Here is a 22,987-nt window from a genome sequence, read left to right as displayed (position 1 = left end):
GGCCCAGTGATCACTCTTTTTTTTTTTTTTTTAAGATTTTATTTATTTGACATAGAGAGATCACAAATAGGCAGAGAGGCAGAGAGAGGAGGAAGCAGGCCCCCTGCCGAGCAGAGAGCCCGATGCGGGGCTCGATTCCAGGACCCTGGGATCATGACCTGAGCCAAAGGCAGAGACTTTAACCCACTGAGCCACCCAGGTGCCCCCCCAGTGATCATTCTTAAAACCATAAATAGAGGGGCGCCTGGGTGGCTCAGTGGGTTAAAGCCTCTGCTTTCAGCTCGGGTCATGATCCCAGGGTCCTGGGATCGAGCCCCACATCGGGCTCTCTGCTCGGAGAGGGAGCCTGCTTCCTCCTCTCTCTCTCTCTCTGCCTGCCTCTCTGCTTACTTGTGATCTCTGTCTGTGAAATAAATAAATAAAATCTTAAAAAAAAGAAACAAACAAACCATAAATAGACAACTGTGCCTTCTGGTGTGATGCAACAGAAGCTCCTGGCACCACCTCGGCTGCCCACTGGAAACAAAAGACCCACTTCTGGGTAAGCCCCCAGACCTACCCCTCAGCTTGTAGGAGACAGGGCTGGAGAGAGATGCTTAACACACGTGGAGGGTGCAAACAACAAAAAACCCAAACCCAGAAACCCTACAGGCCAAGCCAGTTCCCTCCATAAACTGCAAGAGGAAGGGGCATACTCTGGAAGAGACAGGACAAATGTCAACCAAATTCACTGGACAGACCTCGTTTGGGTCCTGATTCAGTCTCTACTGTTTTTGTAGGCAGGGAAATGTGACCAGACTAGACCTGGACACTGTGCTAATGGTGGTCTTGGGGTGACATTTAAGAAGAGTCCTTTCCTCTTACAGGTAGTTCTTCTGTAAGTATTTTAGTAATACATCTGGGATTTGTTCAGCATCACCCAGGGGCGAGGGAGGCTAGGAGAACGGGGAGGGATGGACGGAAACACGGGACCCCGAGCTGGGAGCTGTTGCAGGTGGATGAGAACGCAAGGGGTCGCTACCCTATTCTGCCTGCTTTGTGGGTATGCACGAACGCTTTCAGAATAAAAAGTTATCTTAAAAAAAAAAATCTGCGGCACCTGGGTGGCTCAGTGGGTTAAAGCCTCTGCCTTCAGCTCAGGTCATGATCCCAGGGTCCTGGGATCGAGCCCTGCATCAGGCTCTCTGCTCGGCGGGGAGCCTGCTTCCTCCCCTCTCTCTCTGTCTGCCTCTCTGCCTACTTGTGATCTCTGTCTGTCAAATAAGTAAATAAAATCTTAAAAAAAAAAAAAATCACTTTGGGATGTAGAAACACAGCAGGGTTGAAAAACAAAGCTTACCTTCTCATCCTCATCTTTTTCCTCAGAAACTTGTGGTTTTACTCTTTCAGGTTCTTTCTCTTCAGGTCTCCGTTTGGCAGCTCTGTTAGGTAAAGAAATACATGCCAAATATTTGCTCAGAATAACCATATTGCCAACTCATATCGAAAGTAACAAATTTGGGGCTCCTGGGTAGTTCCGTCAGTTAAGTGTCTGCCTTCGGCTCAGGTCATGATCCCAGGGTCTTGGGATCCAGCGCTGCACCAGGCTCTCTGCTCAGCGGGGAGCCTGCTTCTCCCTCTGCCCTCCCCCCGACTTGTGTTCTCTCTCTCACTCTTGCTTTCAAATAATATCTTAAAAAAAAATTAATGCCTCCCTATTGAGAAGCAAAATATTCAGAATATATCTGGGCAACTGATTCTTTCTTCCCATCCAATGAAGAAAGCCCCTTGTGATGGTTGATGGTGGCTTTAAAAGGAGCATTGGTAAGTTGTAGTAACCCTAAGAGAAGGCTCCCAGAAGCCCCCTGTGACCCCGATTTGGGCCACATGAGAAGTGCTGGGAGCTAAGAGACACATGAGATTGTGCAGGGCTGGGATGGCTACCCAAGTGGCAGAGGGTAAGGGGTAAGGAAGAGGCCCAGTGTAATTTCTTATCCAACCCTGCCTGAAAGGATCCAATATTCCAAGAGTATCATCAGCTCCCTGTAAACCGCTACATCGTCACAGATCTCTAGAACGATAATTTCAGTAACGAAAATTTCACAAAGCACAACACAAAGGCACAAGCATTTCAACCACTTACAGATCTTTGGGTTGACTTCTGGGTCTCTTTTCATCCTAAGAGGGTGAAGCAGGGAGGAGAGAGAAAGAGGGGAAAAGTTAGTTTCTGAGAAAAGAGCCAGACCAAACTGAAAGTATCAGTTAGCAACTGCAGCACTGTGGAACTGGAGAACAGGAAAGTCTGGAAGGATCTACAGGGTAGAGTCGAAACTTCCAATTTTTAACTCCATTCCCTAACCCCTCCAAACAAGAGTGGACCAGGAGTTGGCAAACGGTTTCTATCAAGAGCCAGAGAACAAACATTTTCGGATTTTGTAAGCCACACGGTCTGTGTTGCAACTACTCAGCCCCGTCATTACAGCATAAAAGCAACCAGAAACAATACAGAAGTGAAAAGGCACGGCTCTGTTCCAACAGAACTTTATAAAAAGGAACATAGGCCAGATTTGGGCCATCATTAGCCAACCAGTCCCAGGAAAGCCCAATGTAAAAGGGAATATTATAGCCATTTAGCTTATGTTGTAAAAAATGGCTGTAGTTCCATCTCTCATCTGGTCAGAAGTGAAGAGGTCATACGGACAGCAATGGAACAGCAGGAAAAAAACCAGGACAAAACTTAGCAATCCAGTATGGAAAATCCATAAAAGAATTCCCAGCAGTCACCAACTCCTTGTTATATACAATCTAGCACCTTCTGATCTTACGTACAAAAAATACCTCTGATAAATTCATTGAGTTCATTTTCATAGAGTAACAACTCTATTAGTGGATTTATTAAAATAGAAAAGCTAACAATATTAGGAAGAGTCACATGTGTGATCTCTCCATCCCTTTCTCCCATGAGGCAAAAGCTCCTGTCAGTTTCTGTCCGCAGGGACTGGGTGTTCCAACACCATCCCAAAGGTCTCTCCAGAGGGCCTGGAAAGGGATTCCGGGCAAGCACCTTTAGTAAGACAACCGGTATCTGGGCAGAAAAGGTGAGAGACAAGAAGATGGTAGAGCAAGCTGGAGGTGGCACCAAAAGGGTCAAAGGCCACAGAATGAGAATGGATGCCTAGTGCCAGCCAGGTCGGAAGGAAGTTCATGACCCAGCAAGTCTGTGACCTGTCTCCACTGTCTAGATCTCAACAGACAAACAAACAAACAAAAAACCATGACAGAGACAATCCTGGGATTGTCCCAGTTCAGCTTCTCTTAGAAGCGAGCGCACTACCTGAAGGGCTGGAGAGTCTGGTGCTGCAGCTCCCGGGGCATGAGCCCCCTCCGCTGGAGCTCGGGTAGCAGGACCGCCCTGCAACTGACCTCGCCAGCCTGTATTTCCATGAAGGCCTAGCCCTGCTCCACGCATTATGTTTTGGAGTTCAAATGTGTTCACTTAGCTAAAATGGGGCTGCTGGCAGGATGGGGAGACCTAGACTGAGAACTCAGGAGGCCAGTAAAGCAGCACAGTTGTGGCCGATGTGTCTGAGGGGACATGGGTCAAGCCTTCTCTCGGAGGAGCTGGAGAAGCCGATGCACACCCCTTCGGCGAGGCGCACACAGGCCCCACCCACTGTGACGGGTAAGCAGACGACTACGCGTTCACTGCCGTGCAGTGATAACCACCAACCCCCACCAGGGGGATAAGGTAACCTTCCCGGAGTCGCCCCATGGGTAGGCAGGGCGGCAGCTGAACCCAGAGCCCTGTCCCACACGTGTCCCAACCACATGGGAAGAGATAAAAAGTGACATTTAAGAAACCAAGATTCAGTCTTTACCTTCTCGTCTCCTTCATTCATTTCAGCCTGCGTCCCCGCTCTCCCTTCTCTGTCTGGCTCCTCCTTAGGCTTCGGTTTAGGTGTTCTGTCATACAAACGGAATACATACACGCCGGTCAGCTCAGGGAGCCTGACGCCATTGCAAGCAGCCCCCCGTGACAACTAGACAGTCTCCCCCCCATGATGTAGAGCATGGGTTGCCTTTCCCGGCTGAAGGGCAAGCCTTCCCTGCAGGAAACCCGAAGGCATTTATTAATTCAGAACTTGGGATCCTTAGAAATGCCATCAGCATTTCATACAGATGTTGCTGGCATACAGCAGCAGCTTAAAACAAAAACAACCCCTCCCACCCCAATAGGACTCCACCGACTTCCTGTAACCCGATGGGAACTCTGCCTGCAGTGGAAGACAGCAAGTGTCTGGGCCTGAGGTCAGTCCGGAGGGGCTCACAAGGGCCGGTCTGGTGTGCAGCCCGCCCCGCAACTACGGGAAGCCAGCTCTCCGCATAGGACCTTGGCTGCAGGGCCCTGCCACCCCGGGTGGCTGTTCCGCCCACCCCGAGAAAAAGGCCGAGTCTCGACGTTTACTTCAGCCAACTCGAAGTCAACAGAGGCTTGAGGTGCTTTTCACCTCTGCCCTCGCGCTCTGGCACCGCCACGAAATCACACCCCGGCTGGCCACGTCCTGGAGCGGAGGCAGATCATCCCCATCACCCCCACCACCTCTGGCCAAGAGCAGCTGACAGTCACCAAGACGCAGACTCGTAAGCTAAATAATGCTGTGTGAAGCCACTGGGCTTTAGCAAGAGTTTGTTACAGCGTCTTCAACAGCTGCCCTGAGGAACACAGCTGCTCGTCCAGCGCCCTTTACTGCCCCCTGACAAGCCGCTTGCTGCAGGACTGCCAGGAGGAAGGGCCTGGGGTCACGATCAGCTGAGAGCAACTGAGCCCTGCGTTCACTCTGGTGGTCTGTCCTCCCACAAGCACAACCAGCCACACACATGTATAACTTACACACCCAATGCCCTGTCCAGCCAGCTCGCTACCAGAGGGCTTATTTCAGCAACTAAGTTCGCAGTAGAAAGTACAAAGGCATGTTAGGCAAACTTACGGTTCTTTGGCTTGACTTCTGAGCCTCTTTTCTTCCTGGGGGAGGGGGAGGGGAGGAAGAGGGGAGAGAAAAAAACTAGTTGATTTTCCTTCACTTAGACCTGATCTCTTTCAAGATTTTATTTGGGAGCGCACGTGCAGAAGCAAGCAAGCAGAGGAGGAGCAGAGGGAAACGGAGATAATCCCCAGCAGACCCTGGGCTGAGCACAGAGCCCGACACGGGGGCTCGATCCCAGGACCCTAAGATCACGACCTGAGCTCAGTCCGAGAGTCAGATGCTTAACTGACTGAGCCACCCAGACGTCCCGCCCTGATCTTTCTGTAAGTGTTCTGTTGAAATAAACCTAAACCGATCCTATAGTCTAGCTGGTGGGAGTAAAGACTGTCTTCAAGACAGCACGTTTAATTCTGGTGTTGGTAAGCGGGCAGAAGTGGCAGGATCTAAGAGTTCTATAATCCAAGTGCTTTACCCCCAAACCCCTCTATCACCCATCATTTGGAAGCAGACACCCTCACAGACAACTAGCTATCAGAACAGGAACCATAATAGCGGCAGGAAGCAGGATGGCCTACTCGGCAAGTGTTCCACCTCAAACCCTGACAGCACGTCGGTTTGCACCCGACTTTAAAGAGCTCAAGACATTTCTCTGGAAAACACTGAGGTGTGCTTGGCCTCAAACTCCACATTTTGTGAAGAGACCACAAGGGTTGGTGATGTTGAGAAGAAACATATCGCAGATGCTCTACTATAAGAAGACATCTTGGGAGTCCGACCACAGCTAAGGAACTTCAATCCTGCCCAAAAGCTCCTTCCGAGCGTGGTCAAGAAAGCCCCCTGGAACGGCCTGTGCTCACATGAGCTTGGAATGTTCTAACCGTTAACTGCTGTCTAGTTTTCACCAGTATCAGGGTAGGAAAGATGATCAATTAAAGGCGAGCATTAAGGACCAAGTGGCTCAAGAATTATCATACATCTCAGCTGCTCTCCCACTAGAGCAATAAAACACGCCCCTCCTTTAAGAGGTTCCCAGTGTAACCCTCCCAGTTTGTAAGAAACTTTTTAAAAAAATTTATTTATTTGAGAGAGAGAGAGATCACAAGGAGGCAGAGAGGCAGGCGGGGGTGCGGAAGCAGGCTCCCTGCTGAGCAAAGAACCCGATATGGGGCTCGATCCCAGGACCCTGAGATCATGACCTGATCATGTGGGCTTAACCCACTGAGCCACCCAGGCACCCCTTTTAAGGAACTTCTAACCAATATCTTCACAGGACACAAATCAGGACCTGAAGTCGCTCCACCACCTGTGACCGCTCAGTGTTAGCAGTATGTCACACAAGGAGTACCGTCCAATGGTAAGGCTTCCGGTATCAAACCCCTAGTCCCTTTCCTATCCCCTCCCCGAAGGGGTTCAGGTGGCACATCTCTATTTCACAGAACCTTAAGCTCTGATTTTACAAAGGAACTGGAGGTCTAAGGACCTGGGGGGATCTGGCCTGACCTCAGTTAAGAATACAACTTAGGGGTGCCTGGTAGCTCAGTTGTTTCAGTGTCTGCCTTCAGCTCGGGTCATGATCCCAGGGTCCTGGGATCAAGCCCCGCATCAGACTCCCTGCTCAGCTCAGCCGGGAGCCTGTCACTCTCCTGTGCCTCTCCTGTCACTCCCCCTGCTTGTGCTCTCTCGCACCTTCTCTCAAATAAATAGTTAAATAAATAAGTATACAACTTAAAGGGGGGCCCAGTCAGTTGAACGTCCAACTCAGTTTGGGTTCAGGTCCTGAGCTCAGGGTCCTGGGTTCAAGCCCCACATCAGGCTCCGTGCTCAGCGCAGAATCTGCTTCAGAGATTCTCCCCCTCCCTCTCCTTCTGCCCTTCCCCCAACTCACCTCTCTAAAATAAATAAAATCTTGGGGGGGGGGCGCAACTTTATATCTGGATGCTGCCACAGAATTCTAGCACCACAGATGTTCGAGAATGAGATTTCCACAGAGACTTGGTGAGTGAGGGAGGCAGATGGACAAGGGCAGGGACCAATGTTCTGCAACTGAGGCGCGAGCACAAGGTCTAGCTGAGCCTCAAGCCTAACACTGGTGTGCTTATCTCCACAGCCACATAACCCCCCGTCCAGGTAAAGAACCACAGAAAAAGGGAGTTTGAAACACATTTTGGCTAAAGTCAAGGTCATTTTGATAAGAGAAAGTCATTTTGTTCCTACAGGCTCCCCACTCCCCCAATCCCCTTCCTAAAACCAAATGGGGACTCAAAGATTAAAAAGTACAATCGACAAACTTGGATGGGACCAGGCTTTACTTTTTCATCTCTTTCTTCCTCTTCTTCCATGTGTGTTCCAGGTTTTACTCTTTCCGGTTCTTCTGCAGGGAGCGGTCTAGCAACTCTGTCAAGCAAAGTAGCACACACCCCAAGGGTGACTCTCCCAAACTCCTCCCCTGCAAGCAGTTGTCATCCGGTCCTTCTCTTCCTACCCAAGAAAGCAATCTTCATCCCAGAACCTCAAAAGGCACATACTGCTTTAATATTTAATAGGACCTTTAAATCTGGCTCTGACAATGGCCAGTTGCCCTCAATTCATTCTTTGCAATGAGAATTCTACATGAATTGAAGGTTAATAATCTGACCCCAAATTCAGCATTCTAAAGCCATCTATAGTCGCCATGGCAACTCACAATAAAGCTCCTTAAAACTCTTCAGAAAAGTCATTTCAGTAATGAAGATTGCACATTGTACAGAAAAGATGTATTAATTATTCTTACTGTTCTCTGGATGTAACTCTCCGTCTCTTTTCCTCCTGTGTGGAGAGAAGGGAAGAAGACACGAATATTCATTTCAAAGAAGATCAAAATGAAAAGCATGGGTGAGAAAGTATTCGATACATTTGGTACAGTTAAACAGGGCAGAGGATCTGGGTTTGGGGGGGAAAGATCTGGGCAACCATCAGTCTGGTAGTGATGTCCCCACTCCCTCAAAGCAAAGAAGAGGGCCAGGAGTTGGCCCAACACATGTCTGTGTACCAGCTGGTCTAGTGAGGGCATGTAAAAGAATCAAAGATCCTTCACCTCCCATCAGGAACCCTTTAGCATTAGAAAAAAAAAAAAAACCAAACAAATAGTAATCTGAGATTCACATCAACAAGTAAGAATGACAACCTCAACCGGACACCAGCTCTTCTCGGATAGTAACCCAGTGCCCCATTTCCCTAAGTTCACACTCTTTGCCATCTCCAGGAGATCTATATGTATTTAAAAGGGATGAAATTATTGTGATAAAACAGATCTGTACCTTGTTTGAGGTGGAGGTTACAACAATAATCGACACATGTGAGTATATACACATAAGCGAGAACTGGTAAAGTCTAATTGTACCAATGTCAGTTCCTGGTTTTGCTGCTGTATTAGTTATAGGACAGGTTACCATCAGACAAAGTTGGGAAAGTTACCCAGAACCTCACTGTAATCCATTATTTGAAACACATATGAAAGAAATCTGTATCTGTATCTGTGGGAAATCCTGCCTCCAGGATAGCTTCAGACTTGAGCTACATCTGCTCCTCCCGGAGTCTCCAGCCTGTTGGCCTGTCCTGCGTGTTTCACAATTACCAGCCTTAAACCCATGAGCCAATTACTTAAGATTAATCTTCTACATATACACAGACTGTTGGTTGTTTCTCCAGCAAACACTGACACAGACGGTACACTAGTATACTAACACATTCTCTCTCTCAGTCAACATAGAAGAAACTGATAAATCCTACACCCCAGCCCCCAAAGTTCAGGGAGAAGGGAGATCTATGCACCAAAACATCCTTGTGTACTACTTAGTTTTACTAAATGCATGTCATACTTGTTTTTAAAACACAGTAAATCTTCAAAACTTTTAACTGACTAAAGAAAGATTATCTCTGGGGCGCCTGGGTGGCTCAGTGGGTTAAGCCTCTGCCTTCGGCTCAGGTCATGATCTCAGGGTCCTGGGATCAAGCCCCGCATCGGGCTCCCTGCTCGGCAGGGAGCCTGCTTCCTCCTCTCTCTCTGTCTGCCTCTCTGCCTACTTGTGATCCTTGTCTGTCAAATAAATAAATAAAATCTTTTTTTAAAAAAAAAAAGAAAAGAAAGATTATCTCTATATGATGACTTATGTGACCAATGCCATCTGATACCACTGGTTGGTACATGAAGCCTTCCTCTAGACTAGTGGAACAGACGGTACTTTTACAAGTGTTTCACCCACAAGGCCTCCAGGCCTTACACAAACTCAGAAACTGAAATACACGTTTAAGAGGTCAGACGAGAAGGCTATGTAAGCCCTCCAAAAAGTTAGGTGCAAGAAACCACTCTAAAACGGATGCACGTGGGAGCGAGCTATTGATATGAAAAGAACCAGCCTCCTTCTGCCTGTACTGCTTTTTCCTAGGAGACAAGAGGCTTGTCCACTGACTAGTGGTTCCCTCTGTGCCTCAGTTTCCTCTTGAGAGTGGGTAACCCAAGTAAACTGTAACTACCTGAATAAAGGATATGAGGATTAACATCAAGTTCCTAAAAACAGAATCAGTGTCTTCCAACAGGATGTCACACCTACCTCAATGCTAGGGACAGCCCAGTGACACCTGAGTGACCCCTCAGTCTGGTGCTTCTCACCCAGAGCAACTTTACCCCTCCCCCCAAAGTAACTGATAATGCTTGGGGTGGTCACAACTGAGAGGGGAAAAGGGGATTACTACTGGCATCTAGTGTGTAGAGGTCAGGATGCTGCTGTGTCCCACAGCCCACAGGGACACCCTCCCCATCCCACCCCCCAGCAAAGGAGCAACTGGCCCCGCAAGTCAATAACAGTACGGCCGGGAAACCTGGGCTTTAAGAGGAGTGTCTGTAGTTTGCTCCATCAGTAGCAATAAGGCATTTATTACCTACATCCAAACCTAAGGACTTGCCCTCAACTTATATAGCTAGTCCCAAATCAAAATCAAAATGAAAACCAATGTGTGACCGCCTGGGATTATCTGGCTATGGACCTCAAGTCACAAGGCAAAGTACCATCAGAGATTAACATTTTCTGTATCAAAGACCCTCAGTAAGCCACGGGCTTCCTAACCTAAGAGGTCCAACCAGCATTGTTCTACACACAGAAGCTGTCTAATGCTCTGCTGTTAGACAAGTTAGATGTGGAAAGGGGACTTAGGAGAGCAGCAGTGAAGGCTGTAAACCTGTCGCACTGGATTGCCAGTCCTGCCCGCTAGAGAAGTAGGAAGGTAGAGGGAACAGTCTCTGAAGGTACAGGGCTGCCTTGTGAGTAGCAGGGGTCCGTGGAGCCCCCAGGCCTAACGGTGACATACTTCATACTGCCCGGGTGCAGCGACATGTCCTAACACCATCTTGGCCACTTCAAGTCCATTTAGGTAGTCCTGCCTTTACACTGGGCCTATCAGCAAACGTACCAAGAGAAGTCAGAGGGAAGAAAATGCCAGCCCTACCTGGTCTTTTTCTTCCTCAGGAGACTCATCCGATTTCGCTTTTTCCTGCTCTTCCTCGGGCTTCCGTTTGGCAGGGCTGTCAGCAACGGGAAAGGCAACTGTTAGCTCGGCCGGACGCCAGTGCTCCAACAGGCCCGAGAGGACTTGTAGCCCTCCCCACCAAAGGCAGCCTCTTTAGGACACATTCAGGTCATGGGTGTCTTATTCCCTCCAAGGAAATGCCCTCACGGCTGGGATATTAAAAGAGGCTTCAAGTTTAATGTCTGAGTGACAAGTTAGAATGTTGCCATTTTGCAAACCTAAGAAATCATGGATCTCGATGTCGAACAACAGCTGCTGGCATCACAGAAGAGACCTCACATGCCTCTAAGAACACACGGCACCATCTACGGAAGGGTCTCAAAAAATAATAAAGCTGGAACCTGATCAAGCTTCTAGAGCTAACTAACCAGTGTATAAGAAACACAGAACAAGGAAGAGATTAACAAGGACCCAGTCAGCTAGACCTGGAAATTCTATTGGACTAATGAACTAATTTCTTCAAATAAATGGCAAGAAAAGAAAGGAATCTAATTAGAAAGGCTTAAAACAAGTCAAGTAGGGGCACCTGGGTGGCTCAGTGGTTAAAGCTTCTGCCTTTGGCTCAGGTCATGATCTCAGGGTCTTGGGATCGAGCCCCGCATCGGGCTCTCTGCTCAGCAGGGAGCCCGCTTCCCCCTCTCTCTCTGCCAGCCTCTCTGCCCACTTGTGATCTTTGTCTGTCAAATAAATAAATAGAGGGGCGCCTGGGTGGCTCAGTGGGTTAAAGCCTCTGCCTTCGGCTCAGGTCATGATCCCAGGGTCCTGGGATCGAGCCCTGCATCAGGCTCTCTGCTTGGCAGGGAGCCTGCTTCCTCCTCCCTCTCTTTCTGTCTGCCTCTCTGCCTACTTGTGATCTCTGTCTGTCAAATAAATAAATGAAATCTTTAAAAAAAAATTTTTTTAAATAAATAAATATATAGAATCTTAAAAAAAAAAAAAAGAAGCCAAGTAAACAAAATTTGCCACACAAGGAAACACAGACACGGCTATATATTTTATAGTAAAGAATTATTATGCTTTATAAAATACAAACAAAAATATTAGACTTATATTTGGTCTTTTTAAAGAGACTACTAAATGTTAACATTTTATTCATATTTTGATGGAATTGCTAAAAAAAAAAAGAGGGAGAGAGAGAGAGACCAATTTTATTATCTAGAAATATACTGAAGGGGCGCCTGGGTAACTCAGTTAAGCGTCTGCCTTCATGATCCCAGGGTCCTGGAATGGAGCCCCACGTCGGGCTCTCTGTTCAGCAAGAGTCTGCTTTTCTTCTCCCTGCCCTCCTCCTACTTGTACTCTCTCTCTCTGTCAAACGAATAAATAAAATCTTGGGGAACGGGGAAACTTTAAAAAAAGATAGAAATATACTGAAATGACATGTCTGGGAGGGTTTCAAAATAATCCAGTTGGGAGAGAATTTATGGAGTTACAGATGAAAAGATGGCCAGCTGGTAACTGTTGACACTGGGTGACAGGTATCTGGGGCCGGGCGGGTTCATTTTACTACCATGGCTGGTTTTGTATATATTTGAATGTTCCCAGAAGAGTAAGAACACAAGTGTTGAGAAATGCTTTTCATCAGTGTTTAACGAAGAAAACTGTAAGACGAAAACCTATACCATGTGGAACTCAAAACTGCTAAATTATACCCTACTAATTCCATTCCTGTTTACCAAGAATGGTTTGCCCTGAGAAAAGATGGCTGTCAATTCATTATATACTGACCCCCTTGAGAAATGAGATAGGATGGTGGTCTGCCTGGTAGTTTGCCTTGTAATCCTGGGGCTAGAAGAAGCAGCTTCGGCTGTTTAAAGAAAAAAGAAAAAAAAAGCCCTTATGAATAAAAAAGTTCACAAAGTGTAGTTCTTAAGCATTCGCAAGCTAGTGCGGAGAATCAGGTTCTGAAGATTAAGTACCCTTCTTTTTTTTCTCCAACCAACAGCAATCTCGATAAAAGGTAGCAATTAGCACCTGCCAATTTGCTGAGCCATGGTCCTGGAGCTCTTAATTGAGGGGCCATAGCCTGAACCAGAGAAGGAGACAACCTCTTCTATGTCATCAAAAGACGAAGTGGCCAAGAACCTGACCTGCTCCCACACTCTCGTGTGTTTTCACAAATTCCAGAAGAGTTACTTCGACTACGAAGGAGACTATACATTTAGCTTAAATAGGCGTTTAACTTAGAAATAGTATTACTACCTCCTGTTACCTTATACATCACCAACTTAAGCTATGTTTTGGGACCTCCTGCTCCGTATTTGGTCAAAGAACAAATCTGAAGACGTACGTACATCCGAGCCAGTTAGGAAGTACGTGCAAGAAACAAACCAGGAGGTACTGTCCCGGGGGGACGGACGGCTCCAAGGCTGGTACCATGTAAGGGGACAGCTAATCTCCACCAAGATTAAATAAGTGGTCTTACACTTGGTCTCCCCATCGGCCTTGCTTCGCCTGGGTGTGGGAAGTTTGGAAACGGGTTTGGGAGATTTCTTTTCCTCTGCCATTCCCACTCTGCGGTCCTCGCCACTTGTCTGGCTCCCGTTTTCTAGACGTCCGTTCACTTCCCGGCTGAAAGCATGAGCTCCGTTCTCCAAGGATAAATCTTTATTTAAAAGGGATTTGACTTTAGCCAGGTAGCCCTCCTACAGCAGGAAAGGATAATTTAAGTAGCAGTGAATGTAAACAAGTGGCAACAAGAGAATAAGGAAACACGCATTTCCTTTATAACTACTGGGTAACAAGGAGAGCTGGGGATGATTCTGCCTTCCTGGTCACATGGGAGTTACAGGGGAAGAGACGCTTTCTAGACACCAGGATGCTGAGAACTGACTTACCTCTGATAATTCTTCTTTATGTAATTTGGTTTCCAAGTCACATAACTGATTTTTTATTTCTGTTTGCAGAAATTCATGCAAGAGATTCAGTTTCTCCTTCACACATTCCTAAGGGAAGGATATAGGTTTAGATGTCCCCAAACTCCCAAGTCACTAATGGGCTATTACACAGATAATTAGGCTGCCTGGTCATGAAATACCAACTGAATGGCAGGCAATGTTGACTCAGCCCGGAAAACTGAATATTCACAAGACACGTTTATGATGTTTCCCTTAAGATCACATCATACCATCTCCAGAGCGGTGAAAATGGGAAGATTAGGAGGTGGGATAGAGACATATAACAATGTATTGGAAAAAAACTGTGCTTTTGAGAACTGTGACCAGGATAAGTTACAATTCAGAATTGATGGTGTGAACCCAGATTGGGAGACTTATCAGTGAGTTACCAAGAGATTAGCAGCACGTTAACACAGAACATTAAGAATAATATCTAAGCTATCCTCAAAACTATGGAAAAAAGCCCGGGAGCCTGAATGGCTCAGTCGGTTGAACATCTGACTCTTGGTTTCAGCACCGGTCATGATCTCATGGGTCATGGGAATGAAGCCCCACGTCAGGGCATCTGCTTGAAGATTCTTTCTCTGCCTCTCCCCCGACCACTCGCACACATGCACACTCTAAAATATTTCTCAAAAATACTACGAAGAAAAGCTGACTTCACTTAAACTTTTTATGAGTCACAAACTATCTGTAAAACAGTAAGGTCTGGTAATAAAATTTAAGGTGGAGGTTACCTTTTCTGTTAGGCTATCTCTTTCCAAATCTTTGAGCCTGTGGGAAGAAAACGGAGAAAGAAAGGCAATTATGCAACTCTGTTTACTCTAAGACTAAAACCACAGTTGCGTGTGTGTTATGATTTTTTTTTTTTTTAAGATTTTATTTGTCAGAGAGAGCGCGAGCGAGCAAGCCAGCGAGCGCACAAGCAGGGGGAGCAGCAGGCAGGGGGAGAAGGAGGCTCCTCACTGAGCAAGGAGCCTGATGCGGAACTCGCTAACAGGACCCTGGAATCATTACCCAAGCCAAAGGCAGCCACTGAACTGACTGAGCCATCCAGGTGTCCCTAAATCCGAATTTGAAGAACTTTGGAAATAAATCTGACATGTAGCAGTGTTAGGGAAAAAACAAACAAACAAAACACCACAGTGGTTTTCGCCCACCCAAGCTAGAAATCCTACTACAATGCCTGTAGTGGTCTTTAAGAAGTCACCTGCGATCTGAATGAGGTCTCCCCTCCCATGCCCACCCCGCTTTAGGGTGCAGTTTTTCTGGCAGTGAGAGAATAGAGGAGCTCCCTAACGGTATTATTTCCAAAGGAACTAGGGAAATAGAGGCAGGCCATATAGTTGGGGTGCACCTGTCAAATGACCTACAGGTCGTCCTCCAGTTGGTCTGGCAAGACCCCATGAAAGGGCATACCACAGGGTGGCCAGTGTTAGAAGGAATGGGCCAGGGTCACAAGGTGCTGTGAGGGAACAGCCAGCTAACATTCCCAAAGGCCGGTGGGGGGGTGGCAACATTCAAATGAGGAACATAAGAAAGGGAAGTAGGGGCACCAGAGTGGCTCAGTCGGTTAAGCATGCTACTCTCAATCTCAGCTCGGATCTTGATCCTGTGTTCAAGTCCAGCACTGGGTGTGGAGCCTACTTTAAAAAAAACAAACAAACAACAACACATACAACAACAACAAAAAGCAAGTAAAGGCATCTGGTGCAGCAGGGAGTACCCACACTCAGGGGTGACAGATGAAGTGAGAAAAATTGTTGGCTGGCGCCTCACCAGAGAGCTCCTCCTCTGGAATGTTTATACCTAATCCTTCAGGAGTGCAGAACTGTCATGAGTTTGGCGAGAAAAGCAGAGTCTGATTTGATCACTGAACATTAGTGTCTTGCCTCTTTTTCTGGGGGGAGTGGGAGGGGGACAGAAGACACTGAGGAAAGGGAAGTGAGTGGGCAAGCTTTGGTCCCTAGGCCGGGTGCCACCTGTGGACAGTGCGGGAAGAACAGGTCTAACCAGCTGGGTTAGCATCGGTCCTCGGAGAAGTGCCCTGGGCAGGGACGAGGCCTCCACCATCTCTGGACCCTCCTACCCAGCACCCATACAGACAACGTACTCTTGTCATTAGCCAAAAGGGCAAGAACAGAGCTCTCCCAGCCTGGTTTTTCCAAAGAGCCACGTGTGAGCAGCAACACCGGGAATGCAAGCAACAGGCTTTGCGGGACTCCAGTCACACAGACGCTGCTCTGACTGCGTGTGGGCCCCACCTCCAGCTTCGACCCCTGCCACATCTGCAGGTACCTACTGGCATGCCAGGCCCTGCTCCAGGCAACGAGCTGGGTAACGGGATGCCGGGACTGCCAGGAAGGGACCTTCAGACCTGGGTGGTCAGGAAAGGTCTTTCTGTAGAAGCCTCTGACTGGGGGCGCCTGGGTGGCTCAGTCGTTAAGCGTCAGCCTTCTGCTCAGGTCATGATCCCAGGGTGCTGGGATCGAGCCCCACATCGGGCTCCCTGCTCACCGGGGAGCCTGCTTCTCCCTCTGCCACTCCCCCCAACTTGTGTTCCCTCTCTGGCTGTGGCTCTCTCTGTCACATAAATAAGTAAAATCTTAAAAATAAAATCTGACCGCAGACACAGTGGTAGCATATACTATATCTCACACACACACACACACACACACACACACACACAGAGTACATGTAACCTTCAAAGTCCTTCCACCCTCGACGGAACTCAGGCCTGGCAGAGCCGGAGGAGAGCTGCAGAACTCTGTTCGCACAGCCAGAGGCACACACGCGGCTGCAGGAGCCTCACGCCGGGCTTCTCGTCCCTCTACTCACAGAACCCTGGCGACAACACGGCCCCCTGACCCCGAGGCTACCTCAGGTGCTACGGACGATGCTCAGCTGGCTATGAAGCCCACCCGAGTACCCTTTCCACGACGCTGACGACTACCTCGGGGCACAAATTCTGCCGACCTCTCCCATGAACTGGGATAGTTTAGCCTGGCCGAGAGGAACCAAATAAACTCTTCAGGGGACCTCAAACGCCTTGTCCTGTGAAGACGGACTGTCACCTGCCCGGCCCCAGAGAGGAAAGGCGGAGCCCAGGACAGGCCCTGAGGAGCCAGAAGCGTGACAGGGACGAGGCTGGGCAGTGCAGCTCCCGACACCCAGGCTTTCACGGGAAGAGTCCATCCCTCTCCCGGGAAAACGGAGGGCGGGCGACACCATCTCACATCTGCTTCGCATTCAGAGCGGGGAGGATTAGAACAGACGTGGAGGACCAGGCAGAATACTCAGACAGCAGCCGTGTTATGAGATAACACCTCAGCTCCCTTGCAGCCCAAGATCCCATGATTCATTCCTCGTTGCTTCCCTCACACAGTCCTATAAGGGAAAAAAAACTGTAACTGAAGGAATCAAGCAAATATAGTTCAAACCTGAGGGCTTCTGAAGAGCAAAGGTATAGAGAAGCATCAGGAAGGACTAGCCCGGGGGGAAGAGCTCAGCGGGAACCGAGCCGGGGAGCTGCCCAAACAGGAGCCGTACAGTGGAGCAGCTGGCTCAGGACACCCAAGAAACCCACACAAGTCAGGCTGGGTGCCAGTCTGAGGGAGGTCAATAACATCAGGCTAAAAAATTGATTTTGTTCCACAGTTAAACCACTGAAGGAATCGTGGGGGGAGGGGAGGGCAGGGAGGAAGAAACCGAGACAGGAGAGCCGTGTTTTAGGAAAATTAATCCGGCAAAATTACATAATGTAGATTAGGCAGGAAGAGGTTACCAAATGTTAAAATACCCTTTAACATGCTGGAAATGCTGGTCTGTAATGTGATTTACCAGGAATGGAGACCACTGCTAGAGAAGTTACAAAACTTCATGAACTCTGCCTCGTGGAACTGGCCTCGTGGCAGATGGGACAGGGCTGTCTGAGATGGTATCTCAGATGGCCTGAGATGATATCCTGCCTGTGGGAGGCAGGATAATGAGCCTTTCCCAAAAAGAGATGTCCATGCCCTAATCCCCCAGAACCTGGGAGTACGATGTCTCACTGGTAAAAGGGACTCTGCAGATGTGATTAAGGTTATAGCCCTTGAGATGGGCAGATTATCCTGGATTAGCCAGGTGGGCCCAATCTAATCACCTAAATCCTTAAAAGGAGAAAAACCTCCCAGCTGCATTTCAAGAGATGTGACTAAAGAAGAGTGAGAGAGAGATGTGGCATGAGGACTGGCTTTACTAACTTGAAACATGGAGGCAGTGGGCCATGAGCCAAAGGGTACATCACCTCCAGAAGCTGGGCATGGTTAGAGCCAGCAAGAGAAGAGGGACCTCAATCTTACAACCACAAGGAACTGAATTCTGCCAACAGTTTGAAAGAGTGAAGAAACATTCTCCCCAAGAGCCTCCAGGAAGGAATGCAGCCTGCTGACACTATTTCCTCCAGCGAGACCCATACCAGATTTCTGACCTACAGCATTGTTAGAACAAATTTAGGTTCTATTTAAACCACTAAGATAATTTGTTATGGATCCAACTAAAAACTAATGCATGGGATGCATGGGTGGCTCAGTTGGTTAAGCCACTGCCTTTGGCTCAGGTCATGATCCTGGAGTTCTGGGATCGAGTCCCACATCAGGCTCCCAGCTCCTTGGGGAGTCTGCTTCTCCCTTCTCATGCTCTCTCTCCCTCTCTCAAATAAATAAATAAAATCTTAAAAACAAAAACAAAAACAAAACTAACTAACGTGGTATCAGAAATTCAGAACATTTTGGTAGAGAAAAAGTAAACAGGCCATGAGTGTGAAGAGTGACATTTCAGGGAACAGTGGCTCAGCAGCACTGGCTGGCTACCCGGCAGCTAGAAATTAAAACCGGCTTTCCTGAGAGGCCTCAAAACTGGAGTTAGTCCTGTCCAGCTGATAGGCCCAACCGCTGCAAGTCCTAGGACTGGGAGAGATAAGGGTCCAGGAACGAAAGAAAATGATTGGCGGGGGGCAGAATATCAGGGGAGAGAGAGGCTCCCTGGTAGTAAACCGCACCACAAAAGCCAAGGATAGAAAGGATTAAAAAGCAAGAGATACTGAGAGATGAAAGAGGACAGAACACCACCTCAGTCCTTGAGAAGAAAGCCCCCAGCAAGAGTAGGACTGGGTACCCGGCACAAAAGCAAAGGCGGCAGCGGACGGAACAAGCCCAGACCGTTCTACAAGAAGCCAAACATGAAGGCTGGAATGATAAGCAGGAATATACATCATCTGTACATGGCTTACACTGAAATACTGACATCTGCCTCGGTAGCAGATCTGCATGTTGCTACTCTAAATCATGCTCCCCTAATGGAAGTGAAATACACAGCTGACCGTGTGCTAAGTAGCACAGAAGGTTTTCTGGCAGGGGCTGCTTTACCACACATTTATACCTATCGGCTTAGTTGGTCTTCATAATGCCCAGGTAGCATGGGCAACATGTTCCATTTTACAGATAAAACACCAAGAGGTGGGGTCCCTGGGTGGCTCAATCAGTTAAGCGTCTGCCTTCGGGTCAGGACATGATCCCAAGGTTCTGGGATCGACCTTGTTCAGAAGGGAGTCTGCTTTTCCCTCTGCCCTTCCCCCTTCTTGTGCGGGCTCTCTTTCTCAAAAACAAATTAAAAAAAAAAAAAAAAGAAGAAAGAAAAAAGAAAGACAGACCGACCGACCACCAAGATGTTAAAAAACTTAGCCCTATAGCTATAGTAGGAAGGAATCTGAACCCCAGTGGTCTGTACCTCTAGAATATTCCCGCCAGGGAGAAATAGGAGAGTCAGTTTTGCCCTCTTCAATACCCAATCAGTTGGAGTCATGGAACTAGAGCTAAGAACTTGAAATCCGACTTAATCTAATCACAGAAGGACTAGCAGTTTAAAAAGCTGGCACAATTACTTAGGCTAATCAGAGTGGTACAAAGGAGGTTTGCTACAATCTGTGCTTGAATCCAGGCTTCCTTAGAGGGGAAAGTCTTGCATGCACGCCTTTCAGAGTCTACTCTACACCAAGCTACAGACAGAGTAAATAAGGCAAATAAATCACCATCAACGCCAGGGTTGCAAAGGCAACATGCAGGGTGCTTGGGCAGAATTCAACACCCTTCCTGTTATGGGGAAGAGGGATGGTCCTTCTGAGCACAGTCTGAAGGATGAATGGACGGTAGCCAACTTAGGGAAGGGGTAGATAGGGAACAGCTCAGCCTCCCACTGGCCGCTCTGCATGGTCTCAGGCCCTGAGAACCTGAGGTCTGTATGGCTTGTGAAAAGAGCACTCGATGAATCAGACGAGTGGACAGGGATTCTGCACTTCAGGACCAGAGCACCCGGCAGGGTGAGTGGGGCAAGGAAACCATCAGATCCAACTTTTTCTTTAAGAGGATTCACAGTCCACTTATAGAAAAGACCCGAAGACCAGTGAGAGACTTATCGCTTTGTACAAATGGTGGCTTGGACAAAATAAGAAATATAAGTGGAAAAATGTAGCTTGTCCCGAAAGGTGTAATTTTTAGATTTTGGGTGCTTTACTTTATACAGTTTTTCGATTTGGGTACTATACTTCAAAAATGAAGTTAAAGACTTAAAAACCCAAACACGGAAAATACTTTCTGGTATTATTACATTATCTAATGGAACTACGCATTTAAAAAAAGAAGCTGACACATATAGGTAAGTTAGCAAAAGTGACAGAAACGCATGAGGACCTGGCCTAGTTTTGTTCCTAGACTGTTTTACTGGACTTAAGTACCTCTTGTGTTGTAAGTCATACCCCTTTAATTTTCATAGATCAAGAAGTTATACCTCCACTTACAAATCTAAGGGAGTACTGAACACCATGTTTATGTATTTTGTACACTGAAATTAAAAATGTAAGACAAGAGGTTGTTGAAGATCCCATAAGCAGACAATTTCAATGTCCATCCCATGGTCTAAAGCAGAACCCCAAAATTCTGCACCTACAGTAGACAATTCTGGTTCAAAGTAATATGAAACCTAAGGTAACGGAGGATGGTGAAACTCACTTAAGAGCATTCAAATTCAGCCAAAGACTTACACTGGCCCAAGAAAACCCCTAAGCTAAACCAGTGGCCTATTCAAAACCCTATTTGAAAGGAAACGTTTTGGTAAGAAGCAGACATCAGCAGGAATCTTTGCTTCTTCACAGCAAACTCCTACAGCATCCACTCTTAAGAACTTTTGAGGATTGGGATGCCTGGATGGCTCAGTGGGTTAAGCCTCCGCCTTCAGCTCAGGTCATGATCTCAGGGTCCTGGGATCAAGTCCCGCATCGGGCTCTCTGCTCAGCAGGGAGCCTGCTTCCCCCGTTCTCTCTGCCTGCTTCTCTGCCTACTTGTGATCTCTCTCTGTCCATGAATAAATAAAAATCTTAAAAAAAAAAAAAAAGAACTTTTGAGGATTAAATGAGGAACTGTCAAGTGCTTAGATTAGGGACTGACTGGCAAAACTGACAAAAAGCTAGATTAGCCAATAAGAATGCTAACATGTGGGGCTTTATGTGCTGGGCATAGTCTCATGTCATCCAGTGTCAGTTTAAAGCCCATGTTAAGGAGTCCACGGCCACAGCCTGTTTATGACACTTGCCCAAGGTCAAACAAGCCAGAGGAGATGACAGTTCTCACCATCAGAGAGTAAAGAAGACTGGGCCCAAACATCTGTTGGGTCTGTCACCACCAAGCCAGGGACTTCCATAATTCCATTTCAAGTTCTATCTTGGGAGGATACAGATAGGGATTCTTCAGCAAGACACACCTCCTCTGTGATTAAGAAGCGGACTGAACTTTAAAACCGGTGGTAGGGAGCCCCAAATACAGCCGCCCCCCCATACACACACACACTCCAACTCCAAAAGCCCAAAAGACTGGCCTGGCACAACCATAGGAAAAGCACAGGGAAACAGGGAAATGGCAAAACCAGCTCACAAATCCAGGGGGGGCGTTCCTGCCTGGTCAAGGTTCCAATGACTAGGGTTCCAAGGAGTGCCGACTTTCAGGAGTGAAACTGGTGCCCGTCACAAACAGGAGCCCAGTATTCTTGCCCGCGACCCACCTGCACAGAACTGCTACAGCCAGTCCGGACACTAACTGCTGTGCAACACACGCGCGCACACACACACACACACACACCCATGGCCACTGTGTCACGCGCGCATACGCGCACACACGCGAAACTGCAGCCAGTTCTGCCTAGCGAGGCTTCCTTGACGCCCATGGCTCACAGGCACAGATTTACTGGGAAAGACCATCCAGCCTTCATGCTGCCCCAGCCCCTGGTCCTGCGCTGCACCGTACGAGCTCCTTCCAGATGCGACTTCCCCGCAGCAGTTCTAGATGAAGGAAGCCCCCCAAGGAAGACGGGGGTCGCAAACCTGAGCCGGCCGCGCCCGGGCCCCGAGCGGCGACGTCTGTCCCTGGAGGCCGCCATCGGGATGCGCTGTGCGGGGTGCCAAGGGGGGGGCCCCCAAAATGCCCCCAGGGACCGGACCAGCTCGACCCCCCCAAGCGGGCCGGGCACCGGAAGTAGAGGCCGAAGTGCCCGGGCCGAGGGGTGTCCTGAGGCCGCGGGCTGCCCACTTCCTGCGCGACCAAACTGGCTGCAGGAGCCAGGCCCGTGGCTCCTCCAGGAAGGGGATCCCCGAGGAGAACCCAAAGCTCGCTCTACTTTGAGATCAGAAGTGACCCCAAGTTTCTAGTCACCAGGGAACTGTGAGGGGCCTCGGCCCATTTTGGCGCCAAACGGCCAGGGGTGCGCGCGACCGGAAGTGCCACCCTGCCCGCGCCAACCGCCGCCGCGCCGTCCCGCGCATGCGCGCCCGTCTGTCAGCGGCAGCCACGGGCTACCAAGAGGGGAAGCAACCCCCCCACCCCCAACGCCGAGCCACTTCCCAACCCCCCCCAACCCCACCTCATCGACCCCGGCCCGCGTTCACAAAGCCCCCCCGCGGCACCTACCGCCTACGGACATCATCGGGCAGGGAGATGGCTCGGGAGGCCAGCGTGGGCACCCGGGCCGGGGCGGTGCGGGCAGGCATCTTGGAAACTGCAGCAGAGACAGCGGCGCCGGCGGCAGAGGCAGCCCTGGCTTTTCGCGCGGAAACCGATGGGGAGGGGCGGTGAGCTAAGACGGCATGTACCATCTCGGCCCCGACGTGGGGGAAGGCGGGACGTACCACAGGGAGAGAGGCCATACCATGTGCGGGCAGATAGAGTGGAGCAGGTCGTGCACAGGGGCGGCGCAGGCGCGAGAAGGGAGCACACCCCCACGTGGAGCTATGGGCTCGTCCAAGCTGCCTGTTTGCTGGGAGCCTCGCCTGAGAGGTTCATTCATTCATTCTTCCTAGCATGCTGGGTATAAAACAGGGAGCATTCCTACAGGGCTCCAGCATGTGGGCTCTTGGGATTGTAACTGAGGACTTGAACTCCACTCCATCTATATGCTCATTATAATGAGCATATTGGTTGGGTCATTTGGACCCAGACCCCGTTTCGTCTTTAAAAAGGTGCTAATCGCGGATAATCTTGA

General features: G+C 48.8%; 1 protein-coding gene across 2 annotated transcripts in view; it reads right to left on the bottom strand.

Annotated features, from left to right (window-relative positions):
• Positions 1–22,705, bottom strand: part of DNMT1 (DNA methyltransferase 1) — a 45,146-nt gene extending 22,441 nt beyond the window's left edge. The window contains exons 1-12 of one of the 2 annotated variants that reach the window (XM_080797873.1): positions 22,417–22,705; positions 14,161–14,197; positions 13,364–13,471; positions 12,952–13,171; positions 12,255–12,333; positions 10,446–10,521; positions 7,735–7,769; positions 7,274–7,358; positions 4,968–5,002; positions 3,858–3,942; positions 2,123–2,157; positions 1,340–1,421 (exon numbers count right to left, since the gene is read on the bottom strand). In XM_080797873.1, the coding sequence (XP_080653999.1) occupies positions 1,340–1,421; positions 2,123–2,157; positions 3,858–3,942; positions 4,968–5,002; positions 7,274–7,358; positions 7,735–7,769; positions 10,446–10,521; positions 12,255–12,333; positions 12,952–13,171; positions 13,364–13,471; positions 14,161–14,197; positions 22,417–22,652 (1,113 nt within the window). In that variant the 5' untranslated portion in view covers positions 22,653–22,705. Of the gene's footprint in view, positions 1–1,339; positions 1,422–2,122; positions 2,158–3,857; positions 3,943–4,967; positions 5,003–7,273; positions 7,359–7,734; positions 7,770–10,445; positions 10,522–12,254; positions 12,334–12,951; positions 13,172–13,363; positions 13,472–14,160; positions 14,198–21,833; positions 22,280–22,416 lie in introns of those variants that run through there. The other variant, XM_080797874.1, reaches the window with a different exon arrangement.
• Between the last annotated feature and the right edge of the window lie 282 nt (positions 22,706–22,987).

This window comes from Martes martes (assembly GCF_963455335.1).
Source record: "Martes martes genome assembly, chromosome: 1".
NCBI lineage: Eukaryota > Metazoa > Chordata > Mammalia > Carnivora > Mustelidae > Martes > Martes martes.
The sequence above is the reverse complement of the archived record's forward strand: the minus strand, read 5'-3'. Positions and strand labels throughout refer to the sequence as shown.